At 46.5% G+C, this 27,106-nt stretch overlaps 2 protein-coding genes across 6 annotated transcripts; both read left to right on the top strand.

The window, feature by feature from the left end:
* Nucleotides 1-1,551: 1,551 nt before the first annotated feature.
* Nucleotides 1,552-6,588, top strand: ilkap (integrin-linked kinase-associated serine/threonine phosphatase). 4 transcript variants are annotated; one of them, XM_072391864.1, is made up of 10 exons: nt 1,552-1,857; nt 3,670-3,792; nt 3,924-4,041; nt 4,887-4,993; nt 5,066-5,159; nt 5,229-5,316; nt 5,387-5,523; nt 5,604-5,723; nt 6,220-6,301; nt 6,381-6,588. In XM_072391864.1, exons 1-10 carry the CDS (start codon nt 1,815-1,817, stop codon nt 6,519-6,521), a joined length of 1,053 nt encoding a protein of 350 aa, XP_072247965.1. In that variant the 5' UTR covers nt 1,552-1,814; the 3' UTR covers nt 6,522-6,588. The 4 variants fall into 4 exon arrangements, with proteins under 4 accessions (XP_072247965.1, XP_072247964.1, XP_072247967.1 ...); XM_072391863.1 differs by having other exon boundaries at nt 3,670-3,801; XM_072391866.1 differs by lacking the exon at nt 1,552-1,857 and having other exon boundaries at nt 3,687-3,788.
* A 1,368-nt stretch (nt 6,589-7,956) lies between these two features.
* On the top strand, nt 7,957-26,053 carry LOC140313880 (arf-GAP with coiled-coil, ANK repeat and PH domain-containing protein 2). Of its 2 annotated transcripts, XR_011917100.1 has the most exons (23): nt 7,957-8,579; nt 8,941-8,998; nt 9,198-9,317; nt 9,423-9,476; nt 11,220-11,278; nt 11,455-11,638; nt 12,484-12,528; nt 12,651-12,746; nt 12,830-12,904; nt 13,003-13,106; nt 13,181-13,232; nt 15,453-15,553; nt 15,653-15,764; nt 20,102-20,295; nt 20,368-20,437; nt 23,072-23,166; nt 23,243-23,319; nt 23,574-23,728; nt 23,821-23,930; nt 24,011-24,121; nt 24,197-24,258; nt 24,351-24,882; nt 24,918-26,053. XR_011917100.1 is itself a non-coding variant. In XM_072391860.1 (22 exons), the coding sequence occupies exons 1-22, from the start codon at nt 8,527-8,529 to the stop codon at nt 24,497-24,499; spliced, it is 2,136 nt and encodes a 711-aa protein (XP_072247961.1). In that variant the 5' UTR covers nt 7,957-8,526; the 3' UTR covers nt 24,500-26,052. The 2 variants fall into 2 exon arrangements, 1 of the variants encoding a protein (XP_072247961.1); XM_072391860.1 differs by having other exon boundaries at nt 24,351-26,052.
* Nucleotides 26,054-27,106: the final 1,053 nt, after the last annotated feature.

Below are 27,106 nucleotides of genomic sequence, written 5' to 3'. Positions count from 1 at the left end.
GGTCATTATTTGGTATAATTTGGTCATTATTTGGTCATTGTTTGGTATAGTTGGTCATTATTTGGTGTAATTTGGTCATTATTTGGTATATTTTGGTCATTATTTGGTGTAATTTGGTCATTATTTGGTATATTTGGTCATTATTTGGTATATTTTGGTCATTACTTGGTATATTTTGATCATTATTTGGTATATTTGGTCATTATTTGGTATATTTTGGTCATTATTTGGTGTATTTTGGTCATTATTTGGTATATTTGGTCATTATTTGGTGTAATTTGGTCATTATTTGGTGTAATTTGGTCTTTATTTGGTGTAATTTGGTCATTATTTGGTGTATTTTGGTCATTATTTGGTATATTTGGTCATTGTTTGGTGTAATTTGGTCATTATTTGGTGTAATTTGGTCTTTATTTGGTGTAATTTGGTCATTATTTGGTGTATTTTGGTCATTATTTGGTATATTTGGTCATTATTTGGTATATTTGGTCATTATTTGGTATATTTTGGTCATTACTTGGTATATTTTGATCATTATTTGGTATATTTGGTCATTATTTGGTATATTTTGGTCATTATTTGGTGTATTTTGGTCATTATTTGGTATATTTGGTCATTATTTGGTGTAATTTGGTCATTATTTGGTGTAATTTGGTCTTTATTTGGTGTAATTTGGTCATTATTTGGTGTATTTTGGTCATTATTTGGTATATTTGGTCATTATTTGGTGTAATTTGGTCATTATTTGGTGTAATTTGGTCTTTATTTGGTGTAATCTGGTCATTATTTGGTGTATTTTGGTCATTATTTGGTATATTTGGTCATTATTTGGTATATTTGGTCATTATTTGGTATATTTTGGTCATTACTTGGTATATTTTGATCATTATTTGGTATATTTGGTCATTATTTGGTATATTTTGGTCATTATTTGGTGTATTTTGGTCATTATTTGGTATATTTGGTCATTATTTGGTGTAATTTGGTCATTATTTGGTGTAATTTGGTCTTTATTTGGTGTAATTTGGTCATTATTTGGTGTATTTTGGTCATTATTTGGTATATTTGGTCATTATTTGGTATAATTTGGTCATTATTTGGTGTAATTTGGTCATTATTTGGTATATTTGGTCATTATTTGGTATATTTTGGTCATTACTTGGTATGTTTTGATCATTATTTGGTATATTTGGTCATTATTTGGTGTAATTTGGTCATTATTGGTGTAATTTGGTCATTATTTGGTATATGTTGGTCATTATTTTGTATATTTGGTCATTATTTGGTATATTTTGGTCATTACTTGGTATATTTTGATCATTATTTGGTATATTTGGTCATTATTTGGTATATTTCGATCATTATTTGGTATAATTTGGTCATTATTTGGTGTAATTTGGTCATTATTTGCCAATGACATTGTCAATGACATTACCAGATGTAAAATATACCAAATAATATCTTTGATATTCAATGTCTATCAATCATTTTCCATCTCAGGCGGAAGTGGACTTCCAGTTTTATCAGGACTTTTGTTTTGCAAGAAACACCGGAAGCATTTTTAGCTGTTGCTGCTAACTTCATGCTAACAGTATTTCCTGAGCTCCGATAAGACGTTCTGCACCAGAAGTGACGGAATCTTTTCACCGACACACTTTTAGGATATTTGGGCCCGTTTTAAATCAGGTTTCGGTTTGAGTCGTCAGCTCACACAAATACGCGCACACGCACTTAGCCGCAGCGGGGTGCTGGAAGTTAGCTCCAGTAGCTACGCTAGTTAGCTCGTTGACTAGCTGTTGGGCTAACCCAGCAGAATGGATCTGTTCGATGACCTGCCAGAACCGACACAGACTTCCGGTGAGTGTGCCTGAACTAACGGTACCGGTACCGACAGCTGCTAAGTTAACGGTCCAGTTAAAGAGCAGAGAAGGCTGCTAACGTTAGTAATGATGCTATTAGAGAAATATGTGCAAGGATTTATGTTAGCCTTTAGAAACATGAAAAAACAACAATTAAATTGAAAAATCAGATGAAAAAGTCTCTTACAAACAAGCAACAACATATATTTCTGTAGAAGATAAATAGAATGAAATAAGAGTGAAATTAAACAGGGAAGCTGTTTGATTCATGTTGAGATAATATCTTAAATTTTTTTACATGTTGACATAAGATCTTCAGGAACCGCAGGAACTAAGAGGGTAAGAAGCAGCCAGCAGCTGCTGATCAATGCTCTGATTAACTGATCCTCAGTCAGTGTGAGCAGCTCTATAAAAGCAGGAGTTCTGTCAGTTTAACACGATGCCAAGGAGGAAAGACACCAGCAATGATCTTAGAGAAGCAGCTGCTGCTGCCCATCAGTCTGGGAAGGGTTATAAGGCCATTTCCAAACTATCTGGAGTCCATCATTCTACAGAGAGAAAGATTATTCACAAGTGGAAAACATTCAGGACAGCTGTCAATCTTCCCAGGAGTGGACGTCCCAGCAAGTTCACCCCAAGGTGAAGAAGCCCAGAGCTACATCTCAGACTCTACAGGCCTCAGTTAGCATGCTAAAGGTTAAAGGTCACCCCAAGGTGAAAAAGCCCAGAGCTACATCTCAGACTCTACAGGCCTCAGTTAGCATGTTAAAGGTTAAAGGTCACCCCAAGGTGAAGAAGCCCAGAGCTACATCTCAGACTCTACAGGCCTCAGTTAGCATGTTAAAGGTTAAAGGTCACCCCAAGGTGAAGAAGCCCAGAGCTACATCTCAGACTCTACAGGCCTCAGTTAGCATGTTAAAGGTTAAAGGTCACCCCAAGGTGAAAAAGCCCAGAGCTACATCTCAGACTCTACAGGCCTCAGTTAGCATGTTAAAGGTTAAAGGTCACCCCAAGGTGAAGAAGCCCAGAGCTACATCTCAGACTCTACAGGCCTCAGTTAGCATGTTAAAGGTTAAAGGTCACCCCAAGGTGAAGAAGCCCAGAGCTACATCTCAGACTCTACAGGCCTCAGTTAGCATGTTAAAGGTTAAAGGTCACCCCAAGGTGAAGAAGCCCAGAGCTACATCTCAGACTCTACAGGCCTCAGTTAGCATGCTAAAGGTTAAAGGTCACCCCAAGGTGAAAAAGCCCAGAGCTACATCTCAGACTCTACAGGCCTCAGTTAGCATGTTAAAGGTTAAAGGTCACCCCAAGGTGAAATAGCCCAGAGCTACATCTCAGACTCTACAGGCCTCAGTTAGCATGTTAAAGGTTAAAGGTCATGGCAGCACAGTTAGAAAAAGACTGAACAAGGATGGCTTGTTTGGAAGGGCTGCAGGAGAAAGCCTCTTCTCTCTAAAAAGAACATGGCAGCACAGCTTAGGTTTGCAAAGCTGCATCTGAACAAAGCTCAAGACTTCTGGAACAATGTCCTTTGGACAGACCAGAGCAAAGTGGAGATGTTTGGTCCTAATGCACAGCAGCACGTTTGGAGGAAACCAAACACAGCATATCAGCACAAACACCTCATACCAGCTGTCAAGCACGGTGGTGGAGGGCTGATGATCTGGGCTGGTTCTGCAGCCACAGGACCTGGGCACCTTGCAGTCATTGAGTCCACCATGAACTCCTCTGGATACCAAAGCCATTTCCTGATACATAAAACATCAGATTTACAGGTTTTAATTGTCTCTGTTTGATTCTTCTTCAGGTCGACTTTCAGTCGCAGCTCAGCCAGAGAGCAAAGATGAAGAAAAAGAAGAAGAAGAAGAAGAGAAAAGGTTTAAACGAAGGCGAGAGGATTCAGAGGAGGAGGAGGAGATCAAGAAAGTTTGTAAAGAAGGTTTTCAGCTGTTCCACCACAATGTTTGTTTGCTTCTTTTCCTCTCATCAAAGCTCTCAGACGCTGAGTAGACGAACCCCCGGCGCCTCGAGAGCTGGACTCACGCTGTCTGTTTGCTTCAGGTCTCCCGGTGCTGAAGGCCTACGTGGCGGCAAGGCGTGGCGAGCGTGAAGAGATGCAGGACGCCTATGTGCTGCTGCCCGACATGAGCAGCTGTCTGTCGTCGCTGCCAGGACACGTGTAAGAAATACCTTATAATTATATATATATATATATATGAATAATAATTACTACTTAACAGGGAAAAATGTACACTTTGAACCAGCTTGAAGCCACAGTTATTCCTCGGTGATATGACCAAAACACCTTCTTCCTCCTATAACAGGACTATAAAACAGCAGCTGTTAGCTTTCTGGCTAACATCCAGCTGTGTTAACATGCTATGCTATGCTAACATCTGTTAGCTTCTCTCCTGCTGTCTCTGCTTTCATAAACTCTGTTTTGATGCAGCTGAAGTCTTTAAATCAAGCTGCTGGGGTTTTTAAAAACGTCGAGGATTTGTTTTAATCGAATTACTCGAAGAATCGTTTGAATTTCACCAGAACTATTCGCTCTTTTAAAGAATATTAAATGCACTTCAACTCTTAAATTTGCTGAAAAATAAGCCAGCGAATGTTTGAAGTTAAGACGTCTTTTTTCTCTTTTAATCCGTTATTCGTATGAAATTATTTCTTATCCCGTTAGACGATCCATCGGTGGGATAATCGATAGAATACTCGATCACCTAAATCATCGTTAAATAATAAATTGCCTTATTTTTCCAAACTGTGACACATCAGAGTCTCATCTGCATAGAAACTGATAATTCCTGTGGGACACAGTTAAAAACAAGTAAAAAAGGCATGAAAACTAACTCCTCTTCATCATTATCATCAGCACCTGAAGCCATGTGATGAAATGTGAAACAACACTGACACCTGGTCAGACTGGGAATTACATCTGACATCATTTTCAGGAGCAAAGCGGGAATAAAACGGTTGAAGAGACGCTGAATGACCCTCTGCTTGTCTCTTTGTGTCCTGCAGGTCTCGCGTCTCGTACTTCGCGGTGTTCGACGGTCACGGCGGCGCTCGAGCCTCCCGATTCGCCGCTGAGCATCTTCACCACAATCTGGCGAAGAAGTTCCCGACCGGTGAGTCTCCTGTGAGCCGTGAAAAAGCGAAGCTCCTGAAGCGTGGAAGCCAACGTGGTCGTTCTGTTTCAGGCGACCCCGAAAACTTCGAGAAGCTGATGAAGAAGTGCCTCGTGGACACTTTCCGACAGACAGACGAGGAGTTCCTGAAGAAAGCCTCCAGCCAGTAAGACCGAGCGAACCGCGGATTTTAACGCTCTGAAACGCAGAAGCTGACCCGTGTTTCTCTGAGCAGGAAGCCGGCGTGGAAGGACGGCTCCACGGCGACCTGCGTGCTGCTGGTGGACGACACGCTGTACGTGGCCAACCTGGGAGACAGCAGGGTGAGCGAGGCTCCTGCCGGCTGCTCGCAGCGGCGCGTGTTCGGGTCTGATGGCGCTTCTCTGTCTGCAGGCGGTGTTGTGTCGGACGGAGGCGGCGCCGGCGCCAGGCGGGCAGAGGAAGCCGGTGACTCTGGCGCTCAGTAAGGAGCACAACCCGACCATCTACGAGGAGCGGATGAGGATCCAGAGGGCCGGCGGCACCGTCAGGTTGGGCTTTAACTCCAGACCGCCGACTCCAGTCCTCGGGGGCCCGAAACTAACGGCGGCGTGTCGGTTTGTGCTCGCAGGGACGGCCGCGTGCTCGGCGTGCTCGAGGTGTCCCGGTCCATCGGAGACGGTCAGTACAAACGCTGCGGCGTCATCTCAACGCCGGACCTGAGGAGGTGCCAGCTCACAGCCAATGACAGGCAAGAACAGACGCTCACTGCTAAAGGCTTCAAAACGGAGACGTGAGGCTCTGCTGATGCTCTCTGATCGATCAATCAATCGATCAATCAATCGATCAATCGGAGAGCACCAAGTACGGAAGCCTGAAGCTGCCACAATCTGAAGTAAATACAAATAAATATATAAATGAGGATAAATTCCACTAAAAGGTTGAACCAGAATCAGAACCAGAACCAGATCAGAATCAGATCAGAACTAGAATCAGATCAAAACTAGAACCAGAATCAGAACCAGATCAGAACCAGAATCAGATCAAAACTAGAACCAGAATCAGAACCAGATCAGAACCAGAATCAGATCAGAACTAGAACCAGAACTAGAACCAGGATCAGAACCAGAATCAGATTAGGGCGGGGCTAAGTGATGATGAAGCTAGTGACCACAGGCTGCCTTCTCCCCTGTTATTGGTGGCTGTAAAAAGGGGCGGGGCTAAGTTTCGCTCCTCTCTCCCTGCAGGTTCATCATTCTCGCCTGTGACGGTTTGTTCAAAGTGTTTTCAGCTGATGAAGCCAACAAGTTCGTCCTCAACCTGCTGCAGGTGACTTTTCCTTTCAAAGCTGAAGCCCGGCTCTGTTTCCCGTCCTGAACCCAACGATTCTTTCACCGTTTCCCCGCAGGAGGGGAGCGTGGAGCCGAGGTCGGGGGTGACGGAGGAGGAGCTGCGCTTTGAATCTGCGTGCCAGCAGCTGGCCGGCGAGGCGGTGAGGCGGGGCTGTGCCGACAACGTCACCGTGATCCTGGTTTCTATTGGCTGCTGAGCTCACTCATCGCCATGGCAATGTGTCGTCTTGTTTGTTGTCAAATTAAAACTTTTTCTTTTCATTCTCTGTCGTGTTTGAATCGGCGTGAACAAACGGAGCAGGTGGAGTTCATGCTGACTTTTATCTCATTCCAGACCGAACGGATGTTTTTACCACTTTGGGATGTTAAAATAAACCCAAAGAACAGACGGAAGCTCGTTTCTTCCAGCTAAAGAAAAAAAGACTGAATGTAGAGGGGAAATCAGACAGTCAAGATCTGGGGATAAAATATCTGTCAGAAATACTTTAAATCGTTACATCAAATGTGATTCAAGTCTATAAAGAGTAAAAGTTAAATATCACAAGAAAATGTAAAAAATCTGACTTTAGTGAATCTCTGGTGTTAAAACGGTGAAACACTGCCACCCAGTGGTGGTGTCATGGTACTGCAGCATGTTAAAACCAGTGAATATGGGCTAAAAACACGATTCTGAGCCTTTTTCAATCTGTCCACGACAGAATTACAGTGAATTGAGTTGTCAGAGAACACCTGATGAAGCCTCCAGAGGACCACCAAACGGCGGCTCCTCCAGCTCTGCAGAACTCTCCAGAATGTGTTTGGTGCTGCTTTAGGTCAATCACAGCCTTCATGCTCAGAAACAAACCGGAGTGTGGGTCTGTTGTTCTGCTTTTTACATTAAACTCTTTAAATTTCTCACTACTAACAAGCAAAATCAAGCAAATAAATTTTAAAAAATATCACAAAACATGAAAATAATGCTTTGAATCTTCGTTTTGTTTCAGAATATCTGGAATCATTCAGCTCTGACTGATTATATTCTCTCTAAGCCTGCAGAGCTCCTTTTCTATGAGCCACACTTTATCCAAACAGCACTTTTGGTTCAACTTTGCAGCTCAAAGTGTTTTACAGAACAACAACAGAACGGGTCAAAAAGCTCCAGCAGAGGGTAGAAATAACTATCAGTTCAAACAGAATCCAGTCTTTGGTTCAACTTTAACATCCTCTGTTCCACAGATGTGGATCACAGTACCAGGAAGCCGTCTCAGCGTGGGTTTTGGTTCTGACTTTAGGGACCATTAAAGAACCCAGAAGAACCTGAGGGTTCTGACAGGCTCAGAATATAAAAGCAGCTCTGATTACATATTTAATCAATATTTAATTATATGTTTTTCAGTATTAGTAAAATGAGTGTTTGAAATATCAATAACACATAAGCTATCAGTCATATTTCTTTTCCAAAACAATAATTTAACAACCGAAAGTTCGCAGTCCTCATCCACCGGGTGTAGTACCGCTCCTGGCCGCCGGGTGTAGTACCGCTCCTGGCCACCGGGTGTAGTACCGCTCCTGGCCACCGGGTGTAGTACCGCTCCTAGCCGCCGGGTGTCGCTGTCTCCTGCTCGGTGGGATCTAAACCGGATGTTTGGCGGAAACTGTCGGTTGGAAACAAGTACAACAACGGAGGGGATGCAGGACAGCTGTTACCCTGAAAACTCCACAAACACCGTGTATTTACAGATTTTTCCGAACTGAACTGACATGCGTGGCCGGAGAGAGCGCGTGCACGGTGACTGCTGAGAAACCGTTGGTCAGGCGCGCGGAGACGAGTCTGGTGTCCGTGTTTCAGCGGACAGGGTCTGAGTCTGGTGCCCGTGTTTCCTCCGTGTTTCAGCGGATAGAGCCTGAGTCTGGTGCCCGTGTTTCCTCCGTGTTTCAGCGGACAGTTCTCAGTCTGGTGCCCGTGTTTCCTCCGTGTTTCAGCGGATAGAGCCTGGGTCTGGTGTCCGTGTTTCCTCCGTGTTTCAGCGGACAGTTCTGAGTCTGGTGCCCGTGTTTCCTCCGTGTTTCAGCGGACAGTTCTCAGTCTGGTGTCCGTGTTTCCTCCCTTTAATCTGAGGGATATGAACCATCAGCCTGGGGTTGACAGCTAAGGGACTAGCCTAAATGTGGAGGCTTTGACTAACTTTATAAACACCTGGACCCGGTTCTCTGTCAGACGTCATGGACTCCCTGCTGGACTTTGAAGACTGTATTAAAGACTCACCTGAGTTCAGGTGAGTAGCATCCTTAGACTGAGCTATGAACCCGTCTTTAGCATCTGATAGTGAGCCACATCTGTGCCTCTGGGCTTCTGTCTGAGATAAATCAGTGCTGCGATAAAGTCTTTATTCTTTCATGCTCACAGTTTATATGTAAAATCTGTAGATCAAACCGTGTGAGGGGTGTTTAACCTGCTGTAAAATCACCCAGAAGATGAACAGAAGTGTGTCCAGAACAAGCTTCTGCTGCTCGTGGATCAGAAATGTTTTCACTCAGTGTTTCCAGTCTGATTCTGTGTGTTTTCTTTGTAAAATGTGTCCCTTCTGACTGTTGAGCGTCTCATATGTCTGACAGTGTTTCTTTCATTGTGTTCAGACTGGCTCTGGATCAGTTTGAAGCAGATGTTTCTCTGCTGGAGACACAACTGGACAAGGTACAGATTCGTCTGTTTTTAACGCTGCTGCATCTTCATTTCTGACCATAAATAAATGAATTCTTTGTATTTCATGGCCTTTATCTGTGGATTTGACGTGAAACAGCAAATGTTGATGTGTTTGTTCTTCTAGCAAAGAGGTAAATGTTTGATGTGGTGTCCTAAAAAGCGTATTTAATCTCTGTTTCTGACCAATCAGGTGATGAAACTGTGCGGGAAGATGGTGGAGGCGGGCCAAGCGTACAACTCAGCCAATCAGCTGTTCCTGAGCGGCCTGGCTGAGCTGTTCACGTACCACAGGAAGGACGGCGTCACCATGGTACGCTGAAGAAAACTCTGCCGTGGTCCTCAGGACCAATCAGCCTTCACTCAGCTCAGAGCTGATTGGCTTCCTGTCTCTGACTTCCTGTTTCCTTCCTCTCAGACCTGCCTGAACCAGTTCCAGCAGGGCCTGCAGGAGATGCTCAGCTTCCACACTGTGAGTCTGAACCATCGGATTCTCTCAGTCTGAGGCCATCCTCCCTTCTGGCGCTCACGGTGAAAGAATTATTCGGAGCCGACTTCTACTTTTCGAACAGCGACCGTTTGTTCCAGACTTGTGCCTCAAAATGAAAACCCCATGATTTTAAGGGGACAAAGTGAGGTGCAGATTTGGCAGTTGGCAGTCACAGCTGTTGCCCATAGCAACTAATGCTGACCACACCCAAGATGGCTGCCCTGTTCTATCACAGCTGATGAAGCCAGAGCCAAGATGGCAGCAGCAGGGCAGCAGAAGGGCAGCAGAAGGGCAGCAGCAGGGCAGCAGAAGGGCAGCAGAAGGGCAGCAGAAGGGCAGCAGAAGGGCAGCAGAAGGGCAGCAGCAGGGCAGCAGCTGGGCAGAAGCAGGACAGCAGCAGGGCAGGAGCAGGACAGCAGCAGGGCGGCAGCTGGGCAGCAGAAGGGCAGCAGAAGGGCAGCAGCAGGGCGGCAGCAGGGCAGCAGAAGGGCAGCAGAAGGGCAGGAGCAGGGCAGCAGCTGGGCAGCCAACATGGTTAAACTGTTATAACAGCTTCATGCCAGCTGCTGACGAGACAACACTCACTCATATGTTTCCATTATTCTGAACACATCAGCTGTGATAACAGGTTCATGCTTTTCAGAAACAGGGTCACATCAACCTCTGCAGGTGTGAAACATCCACAGAGAGGAGGTGAAACCAGCAGCTTTAACGCTGAGGTTTCCTACCTCAGACAGTCTCCTCTCATGAGGATTTCTGATGGCTTTTGTCGCCTGATTCCTCTGAAGGATAAATTATCGTGTTTTTTCTGTAGATACTTTGTGGACATGAACTTGGCCCATTTATTGTTTTTTGCATGTTGTTAATGATGTTCTGAAGTGTGGACATGACGGCTCATTCAGCCTATTTTCTCGTGAACAGATTAGCAGTCCGTGGCGTTCAGTGTACAGCGAGGAGCAGGTGAAGGTCAGAGCGACACAAACAGAACGTTTACAGAACCTCTGTCATGTGCAGATATTTTGGCTTCAAGCTTTCAGACACTGAACAGAGAGGTGCTGAGTGCAGCATTAACCCTCCTGGACCCCCAGAAAAACTCACACTTTGCACCCAAATGTTTATGTTTATGCATTTTAGCAGATGCTTTTATCCAAAGCGACTTACAGGTAGGCAGGTAGGGTAAGGGGGTCTTGCCTAAGGACCCCTACTGGAGACAGTACCTTTCATGCAGGGGATTTGAACCCAGGTCTCCCACATGGAAGGTGGCGATCTTACCACTACACTATCTAGACCTCAAATGGGTCCCTTCAGGAAAAAGTGGCAAATAAATCATAAAAATTCATATTTTTTCCCACTTTCAAGGTTTAAATCTTTGAATCAGCTTCAGTCTGAATCAGAACGATGAAGTTTTTATTGATTTTTATCCCTCATTTCACAGAGGACCGGGGCGGGTGATGATGGATGTGTCAAAACATATCATTTCTGACTTTGGACAAACACAACAGAACATTTCCAGTTACTGTTTCTGTAATTTCTGCACTAACCAGACGTGTTGAATCATGGCTTATTTAATTATGACATCACAGTGCTGACATCAGGGCTTTTTCCCAAACCTGGTGTGTTGGAATCGGTTCGATGCGACTCTGGGCTCCACAGCTAAATAAAACCAGTTCTCCATCACTGTTGGTGCGACCCGACCCATTTGTTTGTGATGTTTCTGGTCCTCAGATGTTGTTGGATCAGACGCAGAGAGCCATCAGACAGCAGCTGACCAACCTGTGCACGCAGTGAGTCCAACACACACATTCAGAAGAGAAACTGAAAGCTGAACCTCAGACTGAGCTGTGAGTTCTGAGAGATCCGACCCCTTTGAGCTCGGGCTGTGGTGATGTGTCAGAGGTCAGAATGACTCGTTTGATTTGACGTGTTTGTGGAACTGATAACGAGTGTCGCTGTTCTTGAGGTTCCTGCCCCAGCTCGCAGAGACCAGGAAGGAGTTCGTTCGGATCGGGGACGATCTGGAGGCGGCGGCGGCGAAGAATGCTCAGGTGTCACGGCACAAGGCCGCCGACGCCGAGCGGGCGAGTCACCTGCTGCTGGCAACACGCAAATGCTACCAGCACTTCGCTCTGGATTACTGCCTGCAGGTACGAGTCCGGTCCAGGATTCCACCATCTGCTGTTAACCAGCTCTGTGATCCTCCTCCTTTACTGTTAGCGCTCTGTCTGCAGTCTCTGTCTGCCCGGATAGTCTTAAAGCTGAGCAGAGAGCTGTTAGAGTTGTTCCTGCAGCCAGGTCCAGGATTCCACCATCTGTTGTTAACCAGCTCTGTGATCCTCCTCCTTTACTGTTAGCGCTCTGTCTGCAGTCTCTGTCTGCCCGGATAGTCTTAAAGCTGAGCAGAGAGCTGTTAGAGCTGTTCCTGCAGCCAGGTCCAGGATTCCACCATCTGTTGTTAACCAGCTCTGTGATCCTCCTCCTTTACTGTTAGCGCTCTGTCTGCAGTCTCTGTCTGCCCGGATAGTCTTAAAGCTGAGCAGAGAGCTGTTAGAGCTGTTCCTGCAGCCAGGTCTCTGCCTGATATTCCTGCTGTGTCCTCATCAGGGCTCCAAGCTCGTCCATTTTATCCACCAGAGATCTCACATTTCCCCTGATGATTAAAGGAAGAAATGCTTTAAACTTCCTCCTTTTCCTCCATTTTGTTGCTGCTCTGCATCCCAGACGTCTCCTCTTCAGCTCATCTTGATTTGGGGTCTTATTCCAGGTGTTACTTGGGCTTTGGAAAGCTCGTTTAGCTGCTTTGCTGTTGCCATGGTTACACATCATAACAGATGTAGAAATCACCATAGTTACCAGCAGAAGTCTTCCAGCAGCTCAGCTCAGAAACATGTTTCAGAAATCAGAGTTTCACAGAAAAGGTGCAAAGAAAAAGACTTTAGAACGTGTGTAAATAATATATTACAATATAAAATGTGAACGACTTGTTTTTCAGCTCAACACGTTCAAGACTCAGCAGAAGATGGACATCTTAAACTCGGTGAGTTCTTTTCCACCGGATCTCTGCTTCTGTTTGACTGGAGGAGCAACACGAAGCTTTGGGATGGTTCAGAACCTGTTTCTGTGAGGAGAAAGAAGCTGAAACCACGTTTGTGTCCTCAGGCGTTCTCCTTCGTCCACGCTCAGTTCACCTTCTTCCACCAAGGCTTCGACCTGCTCAGAGACCTGGAGCCGGCCATGAAGACGATGGCAGCGCAGGTCCTGACCCCTGACCCCTGACCTCTGACCTCTGGGGTCTCTGCTCGGCTGAACTGACGCTGTTTTCTCTGTCTGATCCTCAGCTGTCGCAGCTGTCGGTCGACTCTGCTGCGAAGAAGAAGGAGCTGGAGAACAAACACCTGCTGGTGCAGCAGAGAGTAAGAACTTCTTCTTCTTCTTCTCTGAGTTTCAGTGCATCTGAGGTGGGATTTACAGAGGAACGGGGGGTTTTAACCTTCTATTTGTGTGTGTGAAGGACGCTTCAGGTGAGCCGATGATCAGCCCCTGTCCTGAGAGCGATGACATCATCCAGGGTTACCTGTTCAAGCGTTCCAGGAAGAAACCCAAAACCTGGAAGAGGTACAGCCTCGCTGCTCGTGTTTCATCCTGATCTCACAGTTCATGTTCAAACTTCGACGTTTGACTCGTTCCAGATGCTGGTTCTCCCTCACTGACAACCAGCTCGTCTACAGGAAGTCACACAAGGTAACGCTCAGGATTCGTTCAACTCACTTCGGTTTTAACTCTCATCTCAAGACTCTCCAATCAAATCCAGTTCATTAAACTCCAGATTAGTCCAGTTCACATAAAGAACCCATTAAAAACAGTTTCTGATCCAATCCCCGTCCTGAGCTGCACGAGGCGACTGTGGAGAGAAAAAACTCCCTTTTAACAGGAAGAAACCTCCATCAGAACCAGAACCAGGAAGAAACCTCCATCAGAACCAGAACCAGGAAGGGTCCATCTGCCTGGACCAGCTGGGGCTGAGAGGACAGGAAAGAGGGGACAACAAGCAGCGTAACACCAGGCCAGAGACACCTGCTGAGAGAGAGAAACACAAGTTAATGACAGCAATGATGTCAGAGGGAGGAGAGGTGCATCATGGGAGCTCCCCCAGCAGGCTGGGCCTATAGCAGCAGAACTATGGGATGTTTCAGGCTCACCTGAGCCATCCCTAACTATAAGCTTTATCAGACAGGAAAGTTTCAGCCTGATCTTAAAGGTAGAGAGGGTGTCTGCTTCCTGAAGCCAAACTGGCAGCTGGTTCCACAGAGAGGGGCCTGATAACTGAAGGCTCTGCCTCCCATTCTGCTTTTAGGGGCCTGATAACTGAAGGCTCTGCCTCCCATTCTGCTTTTAGGGGCCTGATAACTGAAGGCTCTGCCTCCCATTCTGCTTTTAGGGGCCTGATAACTGAAGGCTCTGCCTCCCATTCTGCTTTTAGGGGCCTGATAACTGAAGGCTCTGCCTCCCATTCTGCTTTTAGGGGCCTGATAACTGAAGGCTCTGCCTCCCATTCTGCTTTTAGGGGCCTGATAACTGAAGGCTCTGCCTCCCATTCTGCTTTTAGGGGCCTGATAACTGAAGGCTCTGCCTCCCATTCTGCTTTTAGGGGCCTGATAACTGAAGGCTCTGCCTCCCATTCTGCTTTTAGGGGCCTGATAACTGAAGGCTCTGCCTCCCATTCTGCTTTTAGGGGCCTGATAACTGAAGGCTCTGCCTCCCATTCTGCTTTTAGGGGCCTGATAACTGAAGGCTCTGCCTCCCATTCTGCTTTTAGGGGCCTGATAACTGAAGGCTCTGCCTCCCATTCTGCTTTTAGGGGCCTGATAACTGAAGGCTCTGCCTCCCATTCTGCTTTTAGGGGCCTGATAACTGAAGGCTCTGCCTGCCATTCTGCTTTTAGGGGCCTGATAACTGAAGGCTCTGCCTCCCATTCTACTTTTAGAAACTCTGGGAACCACAAGGAAACCTGCAGCCTGAGAGCAAAGTGCTCTGTTGGGGAAATATCCAGCTGTGAGATCTTTAAGATGTGATGGAGCTCGGTCATTAAGAGCTTTATATGTGAGGAGAAGAATCTTAAATTCTATTCTGAATTTAACAGGGAGCCAATGAAGAGAAGCTAAAACTGGAGAAACATGATCTCTGCTGTTAGATCTCATCAGAACTCTGGCTGCAGGGTTTTGGATTAGCTGGAGGCTTTTCAGAGAATCTGTGGGACAGAACAATAATAAGGAATTACAGTAGTTCAGTCCTGAAGGAACAGATGCATGGAGCAGTTTCTCTGCATCACCCTGAGACAGGATGGTCCTGATTTTAATGATATTACGAAGGTGAAAGAAGGCAGAAACCTGTTTTATATGAGAGTCAGAGGACAGATCCTGGTCAGAAATAACTCCAAGCCAAGGAAACACCATCCAGAGTAACTTTATAACAGTTTCTCCCTGAAGCGCTCAGGTCCAAAGAGAACAACTTCAGTTTTATCTGAGTTTAGAAGCAGAAAGTTCTGAGTCATCCAGGTCTTTATGTCTTTAAGACATTCTTCTATTCCTTAAAATGAGGTCAGCTCACAAAATACCTGAAAAACAACCAGAACAGCTGCAGCTGTGAACCTGAAAGTCCTGAAAATATTCAGGATATTTAATCCTCCTCCAACAAGGGAGCAGTTTCCACTCGGAGGCTGTTCTCAGGAAGCTTTCCTCGGGCAGAGTGGACAGTTGGCTTTAAGCTGCTGGGTTCTGTTGGTTTACAGCAGCTGGTTTTTCCTTCCCGGGTCGCCACGGTCCTCTGTTCTCAGCCTCAGGAGTTCTCAGCCTGAAGCCTGTTACAGCAGCTCTGATTCTGGCTTCTTCCATGTCTCTGCTGGGACTCTGTGGATGAGGAGGCTGTGGTTCTGTTCTGAAGTGTTCTCTCGTGTTGCTGCAGGAGGAGGCGGCCGTTCTGTTCGAGGACCTCCGGCTGTGTGCCGTCAAATCTCTGGAACAGATCGACCGGCGGTTCTGCTTCGAGCTGCTCTCCGTCCAGAAGTAAGACGGCGCAGAGTCAGGCAACATGCAGCTGAAAGTGTCCGAGCTGACTGTGCATGTGTGTGTGTGTGTGTGTGCACGTGTGCGTGCACGTGTCAGGTGCTGTGCTCTGCAGGCCGACTCGGAGCAGCTGAAGCAGGCCTGGCTCAGCGCCCTGCAGGGAAGCATCGACCTGGCCTACAGAGAGAAGGCCGACAGCCAGCTGACTCAGGCAGGAGCCACAAACCCTTCATCACTCAAACTAACCATTCATCACTCAAACTAACCCTTCGTCACTCAAACAAACCCTTCATCACTCAAACTAACCCTTCATCACTCAAACTAACCCTTCATCACTCAAACAAACCCTTCATCACTCAAACTAACCCTTCATCACACAAACTAACCATTCATCACACAAACTAACCATTCATCACTCAAACTAACCCTTCATCACTCAAACTAACCATTCATCACTCAAACTAACCCTTCGTCACTCAAACAAACCCTTCATCACTCAAACTAACCCTTCATCACTCAAACTAACCCTTCATCACTCAAACAAACCCTTCATCACTCAAACTAACCCTTCATCACACAAACAAACCCTTCATCACTCAAACAAACCCTTCATCACTCAAACTAACCCTTCGTCACTCAAACTAACCCTTCGTCACTCAAACTAACCCTTCGTCACTCAAACTAACCCTTCGTCACTCAAACTAACCATTCGTCACTCAAACTAACCATTCATCACTCAAACAAACCCTTCATCACACAAACAAACCCTTCATCACTCAAACAAACCCTTCGTCACTCAAACTAACCCTTCGTCACTCAAACTAACCCTTCGTCACTCAAACTAACCCTTCGTCACTCAAACTAACCATTCGTCACTCAAACAAACCCTTCATCACTCAAACAAACCCTTCGTCACTCAAACTAACCCTTCATCACTCAAACTAACCCTTCATCACTCAAACAAACCCTTCATCACACAAACAAACCCTTCGTCACTCAAACAAACCCTTCGTCACTCAAACTAACCCTTCATCACTCAAACTAACCCTTCGTCACTCAAACTAACCCTTCGTCACACAAACTAACCCTTCGTCACACAAACTAACCCTTCATCACTCAAACTAACCCTTCATCACTCAAACAAACCCTTCATCACTCAAACTAACCCTTCATCACTCAAACTAACCCTTCATCACTCAAACTAACCCTTCATCACTCAAACTAACCCTTCATCACTCAAACTAACCCTTCATCACACAAACAAACCCTTCATCACACAAACTAACCCTTCATCACACAAACTAACCCTTCATCACTCAAACAAACCCTTCATCGCTCAAACTAACCCTTCATCGCTCAAACTAACCCTTCATCGCTCAAACTAACCCTTCATCGCTCAAACTAACCCTTCATCGCTCAAACTAACCCTTCATCGCTCAAACTAACCCTTCATCACTCAAACTAACCCTTCATCACTCAAACAAACCCTTCATCACTCAAACAAACCCTTCATCACTCAAACAAACCCTTCATCACTCAAACTAACCCTTCATCACTCAAACTAACCCTTCATCACTCAAACTAACCCTTCATCACTCAAACTAACCCTTCATCACTCAAACTAACCCTTCATCACTCAAACTAACCCTTCATCACTCAAACTAACCCTTCATCACACAAACAAACCCTTCATCACTCAAACTAACCCTTCATCACACAAACAAACCCTTCATCACACAAACTAACCCTTCATCACTCAAACAAACCCTTCATCACTCAAACTAACCCTTCATCACTCAAACAAACCCTTCATCACTCAAACTAACCCTTCATCACTCAAACTAACCCTTCATCACTCAAACTAACCCTTCATCGCTCAAACTAACCCTTCATCGCTCAAACTAACCCTTCATCACTCAAACTAACCCTTCATCACTCAAACAAACCCTTCATCACTCAAACAAACCCTTCGTCACTCAAACTAACCCTTCATCACTCAAACTAACCCTTCATCACTCAAACTAACCCTTCATCACTCAAACTAACCCTTCATCACTCAAACTAACCCTTCATCACACAAACTAACCCTTCGTCACTCAAACTAACCCTTCGTCACTCAAACTAACCCTTCGTCACTCAAACTAACCATTCGTCACTCAAACTAACCATTCATCACTCAAACAAACCCTTCATCACACAAACAAACCCTTCGTCACTCAAACAAACCCTTCGTCACTCAAACTAACCCTTCGTCACTCAAACTAACCCTTCGTCACTCAAACTAACCCTTCGTCACACAAACTAACCCTTCGTCACACAAACTAACCCTTCATCACTCAAACTAACCCTTCATCACTCAAACAAACCCTTCATCACTCAAACTAACCCTTCATCACTCAAACTAACCCTTCATCACTCAAACTAACCCTTCATCACTCAAACTAACCCTTCATCACTCAAACTAACCCTTCATCACTCAAACTAACCCTTCATCACACAAACAAACCCTTCATCACACAAACTAACCCTTCATCACACAAACTAACCCTTCATCGCTCAAACAAACCCTTCATCACTCAAACTAACCCTTCATCGCTCAAACTAACCCTTCATCGCTCAAACTAACCCTTCATCGCTCAAACTAACCCTTCATCGCTCAAACTAACCCTTCATCGCTCAAACTAACCCTTCATCACTCAAACTAACCCTTCATCACTCAAACTAACCCTTCATCACTCAAACAAACCCTTCATCACTCAAACAAACCCTTCATCACTCAAACTAACCCTTCATCACTCAAACTAACCCTTCATCACTCAAACTAACCCTTCATCACTCAAACTAACCCTTCATCACTCAAACTAACCCTTCATCACTCAAACTAACCCTTCATCACTCAAACTAACCCTTCATCACTCAAACTAACCCTTCATCACACAAACAAACCCTTCATCACTCAAACTAACCCTTCATCACACAAACAAACCCTTCATCACACAAACTAACCCTTCATCACTCAAACTAACCCTTCATCACTCAAACTAACCCTTCATCACTCAAACAAACCCTTCATCACTCAAACTAACCCTTCATCACTCAAACAAACCCTTCATCACTCAAACTAACCCTTCATCACTCAAACTAACCCTTCATCACTCAAACTAACCCTTCATCACTCAAACTAACCCTTCATCACTCAAACAAACCCTTCATCACTCAAACTAACCCTTCATCACTCAAACAAACCCTTCATCACTCAAACTAACCCTTCGTCACTCAAACAAACCCTTCGTCACTCAAACTAACCCTTCATCACTCAAACAAACCCTTCATCACTCAAACAAACCCTTCATCACTCAAACTAACCCTTCGTCACTCAAACAAACCCTTCATCACTCAAACTAACCCTTCGTCACTCAAACAAACCCTTCGTCACACAAACTAACCCTTCATCACTCAAACAAACCCTTCATCACTCAAACTAACCCTTCGTCACTCAAACAAACCCTTCGTCACTCAAACAAACCCTTCGTCACTCAAACTAACCCTTCGTCACACAAACTAACCATTCGTCACTCAAACAAACCCTTCGTCACTCAAACAAACCCTTCGTCACTCAAACAAACCCTTCGTCACTCAAACTAACCCTTCGTCACTCAAACAAACCCTTCATCACTCAAACTAACCCTTCATCACTCAAACTAACCCTTCATCACTCAAACTAACCCTTCATCACACAAACTAACCCTTCATCACTCAAACTAACCCTTCATCACTCAAACTAACCCTTCATCACACAAACTAACCCTTCATCACTCAAACAAACCCTTCATCACTCAAACTAACCCTTCATCACTCAAACTAACCCTTCATCACTCAAACTAACCCTTCATCACACAAACTAACCCTTCATCACTCAAACTAACCCTTCATCACTCAAACTAACCCTTCATCACACAAACTAACCCTTCGTCACTCAAACTAACCCTTCATCACTCAAACAAACCCTTCATCACTCAAACAAACCCTTCATCACTCAAACTAACCCTTCATCACTCAAACTAACCCTTCATCACACAAACTAACCCTTCATCACTCAAACTAACCCTTCATCACTCAAACTAACCCTTCATCACACAAACTAACCCTTCATCACTCAAACAAACCCTTCATCACTCAAACTAACCCTTCATCACTCAAACTAACCCTTCATCACACAAACTAACCCTTCATCACTCAAACTAACCCTTCATCACTCAAACTAACCATTCATCACTCAAACTAACCCTTCGTCACTCAAACTAACCCTTCATCACTCAAACTAACCCTTCATCACACAAACAAACACGGGAAGGCGGAGCCTCTGATTTACAGCACAACCACAGCAGAGCATGATGGGAAATAATGACAAACACAAACATTTCTCTCAGTTGTTTTGTTGTGCGACTCTTCTGTTTTCTGCCATCTTTTACTCATCTTTTACCAGCGTTACGCCGTCTCCTCTCGGGTAAAAAGCCTTCAGAGCTCTAACATCCTTCCTCTCTGCAGCCCAAGGAGCCGCTCCCCCTGCTGTCCAGCGGCGACGCCTCTCCAGCTTCACTCGCTCGGAGGCCGGCGGCGCTCGGCGTGGCCTTCAGGGGACCCGGGAACCAGCGCTGCTGCGACTGCGGGGAGGAGGAGCCTCGCTGGGCGTCCGTCAACCTGGGGGTGACCATGTGCATCGGCTGCTCTGGGATTCACAGGTGGGCGTCACGGTCCAGCGGTCACTTCTCCGTTCGTCTGTGCGGTTGTGGAATAAGACGCTGTGTTTGCAGGAGCCTCGGCGTGCACGTGTCCAAGGTGCGGTCTCTGACGCTGGACTCCTGGGAGGCCGAGCAGCTCAAGGTAGCTTAAATCTGCTGAAACTAACCGTTAAACAACCTGAAACTGCAAGTGTGGCGTGTTTTTAAAGGTTTCCAGAGATAAAGATGCTGATTTTTAGCATTTTTTCATGAACGGTGGAAACTTTGCTGCTTCTGTGGAGTCGTGTGAGGTCAGTGGGTCCGTCAGGGAGGACGTGTGGCCAAAACCAAGCCCGAATGTGTCCCTAATGTTTCCCTGAATGTGTCCCTGAATGTGTCCTAAATGTGTCCTAAATGTGTCCTGAATGTGTCCTGAATGTGTCCCTGAATGTGTCCTGAATGTGTCCCTGAATGTGTCCCTGAATGTGTCCCTGAATGTGTCCTGAATGTGTCCCTGAATGTGTCCCTGAATGTGTCCCTGAATGTGTCCCTGAATGTGTCCCTGAATGTGTCCTAAATGTGTCCTAAATGTGTCCTAAATGTGTCCTGAATGTGTCCCTGAATGTGTCCCTGAATGTGTCCTGAATGTGTCCCTGAATGTGTCCCTGAATGTGTCCCTGAATGTGTCCCTGAATGTGTCCCGAATGTGTCCCTGAATGTGTCCCTGAATGTGTCCCTGAATGTGTCCCTGAATGTGTCCCTGAATGTGTCCTGAATGTGTCCCTGAATGTGTCCCTGAATGTGTCCCTGAATGTGTCCCGAATGTGTCCCTGAATGTGTCCCTGAATGTGTCCCTGAATGTGTCCCTGAATGTGTCCTGAATGTGTCCCTGAATGTGTCCCTGAATGTGTCCCTGAATGTGTCCCTGAACGTGTCCTGAACGTGTCCTGAATGTGTCCTGAATGTGTCCTGAATGTGTCCCTGAATGTGTCCCTGAATGTGTCCTAAACGTGTCCCTGAATGTGTCCCTGAATGTGTCCCTGAATGTGTCCCTGAATGTGTCCTGAATGTGTCCCCGAATGTGTCCCCGAATGTGTCCCTGAATGTGTCCCTGAATGTGTCCTGAATGTGTCCCTGAATGTGTCCCTGAATGTGTCCCTGAATGTGTCCCTGAATGTGTCCCTGAATGTGTCCTGAATGTGTCCCTGAACGTGTCCTAAACGTGTCCCTGAATGTGTCCCTGAATGTGTCCCTGAATGTGTCCCTGAACGTGTCCTGAACGTGTCCTGAACGTGTCCTGAACGTGTCCCTGAATGTGTCCCTGAATGTGTCCTAAACGTGTCCCTGAATGTGTCCCTGAATGTGTCCCTGAATGTGTCCCTGAATGTGTCCTGAATGTGTCCCTGAATGTGTCCTGAATGTGTCCCTGAATGTGTCCCTGAACGTGTCCTAAACGTGTCCCTGAACGTGTCCTGAATGTGTCCCTGAATGTGTCCCTGAATGTGTCCCTGAACGTGTCCTGAACGTGTCCTGAACGTGTCCTGAACGTGTCCTGAACGTGTCCCTGAACGTGTCCCTGAATGTGTCCCTGAATGTGTCCCTGAATGTGTCCTAAATGTGTCCTGAATGTGTCCCTGAATGTGTCCCTGAATGTGTCCCTGAATGTGTCCTGAATGTGTCCCTGAATGTGTCCCTGAACGTGTCCTGAATGTGTCCCTGAATGTGTCCCTGAATGTGTCCCTGAATGTGTCCCTGAATGTGTCCCTGAATGTGTCCTGAATGTGTCCCTGAATGTGTCCCTGAATGTGTCCCTGAATGTGTCCCTGAACGTGTCCCTGAATGTGTCCTGAATGTGTCCCTGAACGTGTCCTGAACGTGTCCTGAATGTGTCCCTGAACGTGTCCCTGAACGTGTCCCTGAACGTGTCCCTGAATGTGTCCCTGAATGTGTCCCTGAACGTGTCCCTGAACGTGTCCTGAATGTGTCCTGAATGTGTCCTGAATGTGTCCCTGAACGTGTCCTGAACGTGTCCTGAATGTGTCCCTGAACGTGTCCCTGAATGTGTCCCTGAATGTGTCCCTGAACGTGTCCTGAATGTGTCCCTGAACGTGTCCTGAATGTGTCCCTGAACGTGTCCCTGAACGTGTCCCTGAACGTGTCCCTGAACGTGTCCCTGAATGTGTCCCTGAATGTGTCCCTGAATGTGTCCCTGAACGTGTCCTGAACGTGTCCTGAATGTGTCCCTGAACGTGTCCCTGAATGTGTCCCTGAATGTGTCCCTGAACGTGTCCTGAATGTGTCCTGAATGTGTCCTGAATGTGTCCCTGAACGTGTCCTGAACGTGTCCTGAATGTGTCCCTGAACGTGTCCCTGAATGTGTCCCTGAATGTGTCCCTGAATGTGTCCCTGAATGTGTCCCTGAATGTGTCCCTGAACGTGTCCTGAACGTGTCCTGAATGTGTCCCTGAACGTGTCCCTGAATGTGTCCCTGAATGTGTCCCTGAACGTGTCCCTGAATGTGTCCCTGAATGTGTCCCTGAACGTGTCCTGAACGTGTCCTGAATGTGTCCCTGAACGTGTCCCTGAATGTGTCCCTGAATGTGTCCCTGAACGTGTCCTGAACGTGTCCCTGAATGTGTTTAAAGTTGTTGTGATCGAATCCCAGAGGAATCATTCCAGTTCCAGTTGTTTTAATCTATTCTTTAATTAACCAGAGATGCCATGTGCAGATCTCAGATGTTGACCTTTGACCCTCAGCCCTCCACATGAACTTCTTCTTCTTCTTCTTCTTCTGCAGCTGCTCTGCGTTCTGGGAAACGATGCCATGAATGGGATCTACGAGGCTCGCCGTTCAGAGGAGGGACGGGTCAAACCCCGAGCCGACAGTCCGCGGTAACGTGTCTGATTTAGTCTTTTTCTGAGCGAATCATCTGAGCGAGAGAGGAAACTGTGATGTTCCTCCTTTCAGAGCCGAGAAGGAGGCGTGGATCAAGGAGAAATATGTGGAGAAGAGATTCGTGCAGCGCAGCAGCTCAGATGGAGCTCGTAAGTCCCACAGTCAGTGAAGTGTCCGTCTCTTTGCTTTTAGTTCCTTCTTTCATGTCTTTTATGGTGTTCCTTTACTGAGGAGCCCTAAATACCATCCTGGCTCGTTCATCCCGGTTCATTCGCCCGCTCTGAGGCGCAGAATCAAATCAGCATCATCACTTCAACACATTTAAAGCTCATGAAGAAGAGACGGTGGACGCAGCTGCAGGCTGTGGCATAAAAGTGAAGGTTTCTCACTCTTTCTGTTTCAGAGCATCAGAAGGACGGCTTGGGGCTGCGTCTGTATCGGGCCTCTGTGGCGGGCGACCTCCTTGCCATGGCGAGGGCGCTGGCCGAGGGGGCGGAGGTCAACGGGAGCATCGGCGAGGAGGAGGGCCGAACGGCGCTGATCGGAGCAGCCGTGGGGGTGAGCAGCCTCAGAATCAGACTCAGAAACGCCGTGACGGCGTCGTCCTGTCGGCGTTCTCAGTGGCTTGTGTTTGTCGGCGCCGCCTGCAGGGGTCGCTGTCCGCCTGCGAGTTCCTGCTGCAGAACGGCGCCAACGTCAGCCACCGAGACCTGAGAGGACAGGGAGCGCTGCACGCCGCCGCCACCGCCGGGCACACTGGGTAAACGCACGTGCACACACACCCGTTCACGTGGAGCTCCGACTGGAGTCAACACGGCTCGTTCTCATTGGTCGAGGCAGGCAGGTGTGTCTGCTGCTGAAGAGGGGAGCCAATCAGTACGCTGTGGACGAGAGGGGACACGACCCGCTGGCCATCGCCGTGGAAACGGCGCACGCTGACATCGTCACGCTGTGAGTCGAGCATGTCAGTGTTTTTCTGTCAGACTCCACATCTGTGCAGATGCTGATGTTGTCGACGCCTTTCAGGCTGCGGATGGCCCGGATGAACGAGGAGATGAGGGACTCGGAGGGAGTGTTCGGCGCCACAGGTCAGTCCACCGCCACAGCGCTCACTTGTCTGATGTTTTTCTGAACCCCGAACGCACCGCGGTGAACCCACGGCTCTGCTGTCGCTCCTCAGGAGACGACGAGACGTTTCAGGACATCTTCAGAGACTTCAGCGACATGGCGTCACACGACCCGGAGAAGCTCAGCAGGCGGCGCTTCAGCCACGGCGGCGTGGAGGAAGGAGATGAAGAGGCAGGAAGCGGAGGGATGGCGTCCGAGTGACATCCAGGTTACCGTGGTAACGTGGGTGGGCCGAGCATGAGGAGGCTGAAGGTCTGGCGCCGGGTGCAGTTGGTCCTCTTCTTCTTGGACTAAAGGACAGCTGAGTGTCGCAGTGTTTCCTGTCCCCAGAAACGTGTCCCAGCAGAGCGGCTCTCAGCTTCAGGCCAGAAGATGGAGGTCACCAGAGGTCAGGAAAGTAGTTTGATTTAAATTCAGGAGTGACCGAAGTTACAGCAGAAGAAGCTCCGGTTCTGGAGGGCGGCGCATGGTTTCTGGTTCCTCCTTTCAGAATCGTTTGGGTTCTTCTTCTCCTGTCATTTTAAATCAGTCTGTTCCCGTTTTACTGTTACACTGAGAATGATGACATCACAGCGTCTGCATCTGTGCTTCATCAGCTTAACTTCCAGAATATGGTCAGCAGAGACCGACGATCTGTTCAGAACCAGCCTGAGAATCGTATTTACTGTAAACTTTAGCCAACAGCTGCTTTTAGCAGAACATCTGGATGAAGTTCAAACTAATCCAGTCTGACATTCCAGCAGAACATTACTGGTCAGCCTAAATTCTTCCTTCACAAGGGTCCAGCAGGTCCTTCTGAGGCCCAAAGATGTGGAACTGCTGACTGAACCCGCATCTGGATTATTATAAGACATCCAAGTGGAAAACAAACAAAAAAAGAAAAAGCACGAAGGAGAGCAGCGTGAGGAAGTCTTTTTATGCATTAAAGCTTTCATGGTGACATATTTTGGTCATCAGCTGCTCTCCAGGAGAGAGACTATTGATCCCAGTTAGCTATAAGTTAGCAGTTAGCTGTAAGTTAGCAGTTAGCTATAAGTTAGCAGTTAGCTTTAAGTTAGCAGTTAGCTGTAAGTCAGCAGTTAGCAGTAAGTTAGCAGCAGATGCTAGCAAACAATGCTTTCTCATCAACAGTGATGGACCAAGCCGGAGATGTGCACAGCGTAACTCGTAGTAATGCATGTGAACCGTTAATTACTGCGTTTAAACATTTTGGATATATTAACCTCATTAAACAGTTGTATCTGGAGACCTCCATCTTTATCAGAAACATGCCGATAATGTAACGCTAGCACAGTGAGAGTGAGGAGAGGACCGGTGTTGTGTTTATGTATTTAGCAGACGCTTTTATCCAAAGCGACTTACAGGTAGGCAGGTAGGGTAAGGGGGGTCTTGCCTAAGGACCCCTACTGGAGGTAATACCTTTCATGCAGGGGAATTGAACCCAGATCTCCCACATGAAAGGTGGCAATCACACCACTACACTATCCAGTTGGAAACACACCTTAAACACAGCTGCAGGTTGTCTGAGTTACAGAACGGAACCGTTCAGCTAGAAAGCTTCAGCTAACAAAGTAATGTGGGAACAATAATGTTCATCTTTCAGAAAGGAACAGCAGCAACTCCTTAAAAGTTGGTGTACGTCATCTTCATTAGCTAAGCTGTTAGCGTTAGCTTCAGCTAACAAAGTAATGTGGGAACAATAATGTTCATCTTTCAGAAAGGAGCAGCAGTAACTCCTTAGAAGTTGGTGTACGCCATCTTCATTAGCTAAGCTGTTAGCATTAGCTTCAGCTAAAGGAAGAAATAAATCGGTAAATAAACCATGAGGAGTTATTTCTCAGATGCTTCCATTTCCCTGCTCTGAAGTTCAGGCTCTGAGAGTTGGAACTGATCCTCTTTGTGGCTCAGTTCCTTCAGTCCAGCGTTGAACTGGACCAAGTTGTTAAAACAGTGGGATGAAAAGTGTCTGCTGCACATTCACAGTCTTTAGCTAACTCTGCTGGAACATTAGCCTCAGATATAGTTTATCCACTGGGCTCTTATATCCTCTGAGGCTGCTGCTGGATGGAAGATGCATGCTCCTCAGTGCAGCTGACAGCAGAACATTTCCACCAGAAGCTGGCTTCATCCGTCCAGCAGGGTGGATGTGAGGGGGCGGGGCTTAGCAGAGGGGGTGGGGCTTAGCAGAGGAGGCGGAGCCAACTTGAGGAGTGACTACTTTAGAAATGAACATCAGAACGGCTCGTTAAATGAAGAAATTTCAAACAAAGGGAACTAAATAAACCCCAGGGTTGTGTTTTGGGGAGTTTTACACCTGCTGGTGACCTCAGACGCCCTGATATCTGCTCCCAGGAGCAGGAAGAAGGGATTTTACATGATATGGAGGCTTTAAAATTGGACATCTGACGGCCATCAGTGTGTTAGAGTTCCTGCTATCTAACAACTAACTCATCCTTTCATTTCATGAGTTTGATGTTCGGTTTCTTCTCACCAAACAGCGATTCGTCCGTTCTTTGTGTAGAAGGAGCTGCTGGACTGATGGAAACACTGTAGAAATTCATCATAAGCTCATAAAAACTGAACAACGTATTAGATTTTAGTAGAAATGTGGTTTCAGGTCAGTGTTACTGTTACAGTGAACCTGGTTAGATGATGTTTTAACCGCCTGTATAAACGTATAAAACTATTAACAGTGAAAGATGTAAAAATGTGGAACTTTAACCTTCAGAAAGGGAATCTGTTGTAAGTGTGACATCACTTCCTGTTTGCTCTGACTGAATATTCTCACAGAGACGAAGCTGCTCAATA

Source organism: Leuresthes tenuis, unplaced genomic scaffold (genome assembly GCF_036924035.1).
Source record: "Leuresthes tenuis unplaced genomic scaffold, fLeuTen1.0.hap1 SCAF_9, whole genome shotgun sequence".
Classification (NCBI taxonomy): domain Eukaryota; kingdom Metazoa; phylum Chordata; class Actinopteri; order Atheriniformes; family Atherinopsidae; genus Leuresthes; species Leuresthes tenuis.
This window is presented reverse-complemented; position numbering and strand designations above follow the sequence as displayed.

Bases quoted from the DNA above. Each gene is read 5' to 3' on its own strand.
- ilkap (XM_072391863.1), top strand. From the start codon at position 1,815: ATGGATCTGTTCGATGACCTGCCAGAACCGACACAGACTTCCG. The intron at 3,802-3,923 runs GTTTTCAGCTGT...TGTTTGCTTCAG, and splicing joins CAAGAAAGTTTGTAAAGAAG to GTCTCCCGGTGCTGAAGGCC. The intron at 6,302-6,380 runs GTGACTTTTCCT...GTTTCCCCGCAG, and splicing joins TCGTCCTCAACCTGCTGCAG to GAGGGGAGCGTGGAGCCGAG.
- LOC140313880 (XM_072391860.1), top strand. From the start codon at position 8,527: ATGGACTCCCTGCTGGACTTTGAAGACTGTATTAAAGACTCACCTGAG. The intron at 11,279-11,454 runs GTGAGTCCAACA...GCTGTTCTTGAG, and splicing joins CTGACCAACCTGTGCACGCA to GTTCCTGCCCCAGCTCGCAG. The intron at 12,905-13,002 runs GTAAGAACTTCT...GTGTGTGTGAAG, and splicing joins ACCTGCTGGTGCAGCAGAGA to GACGCTTCAGGTGAGCCGAT.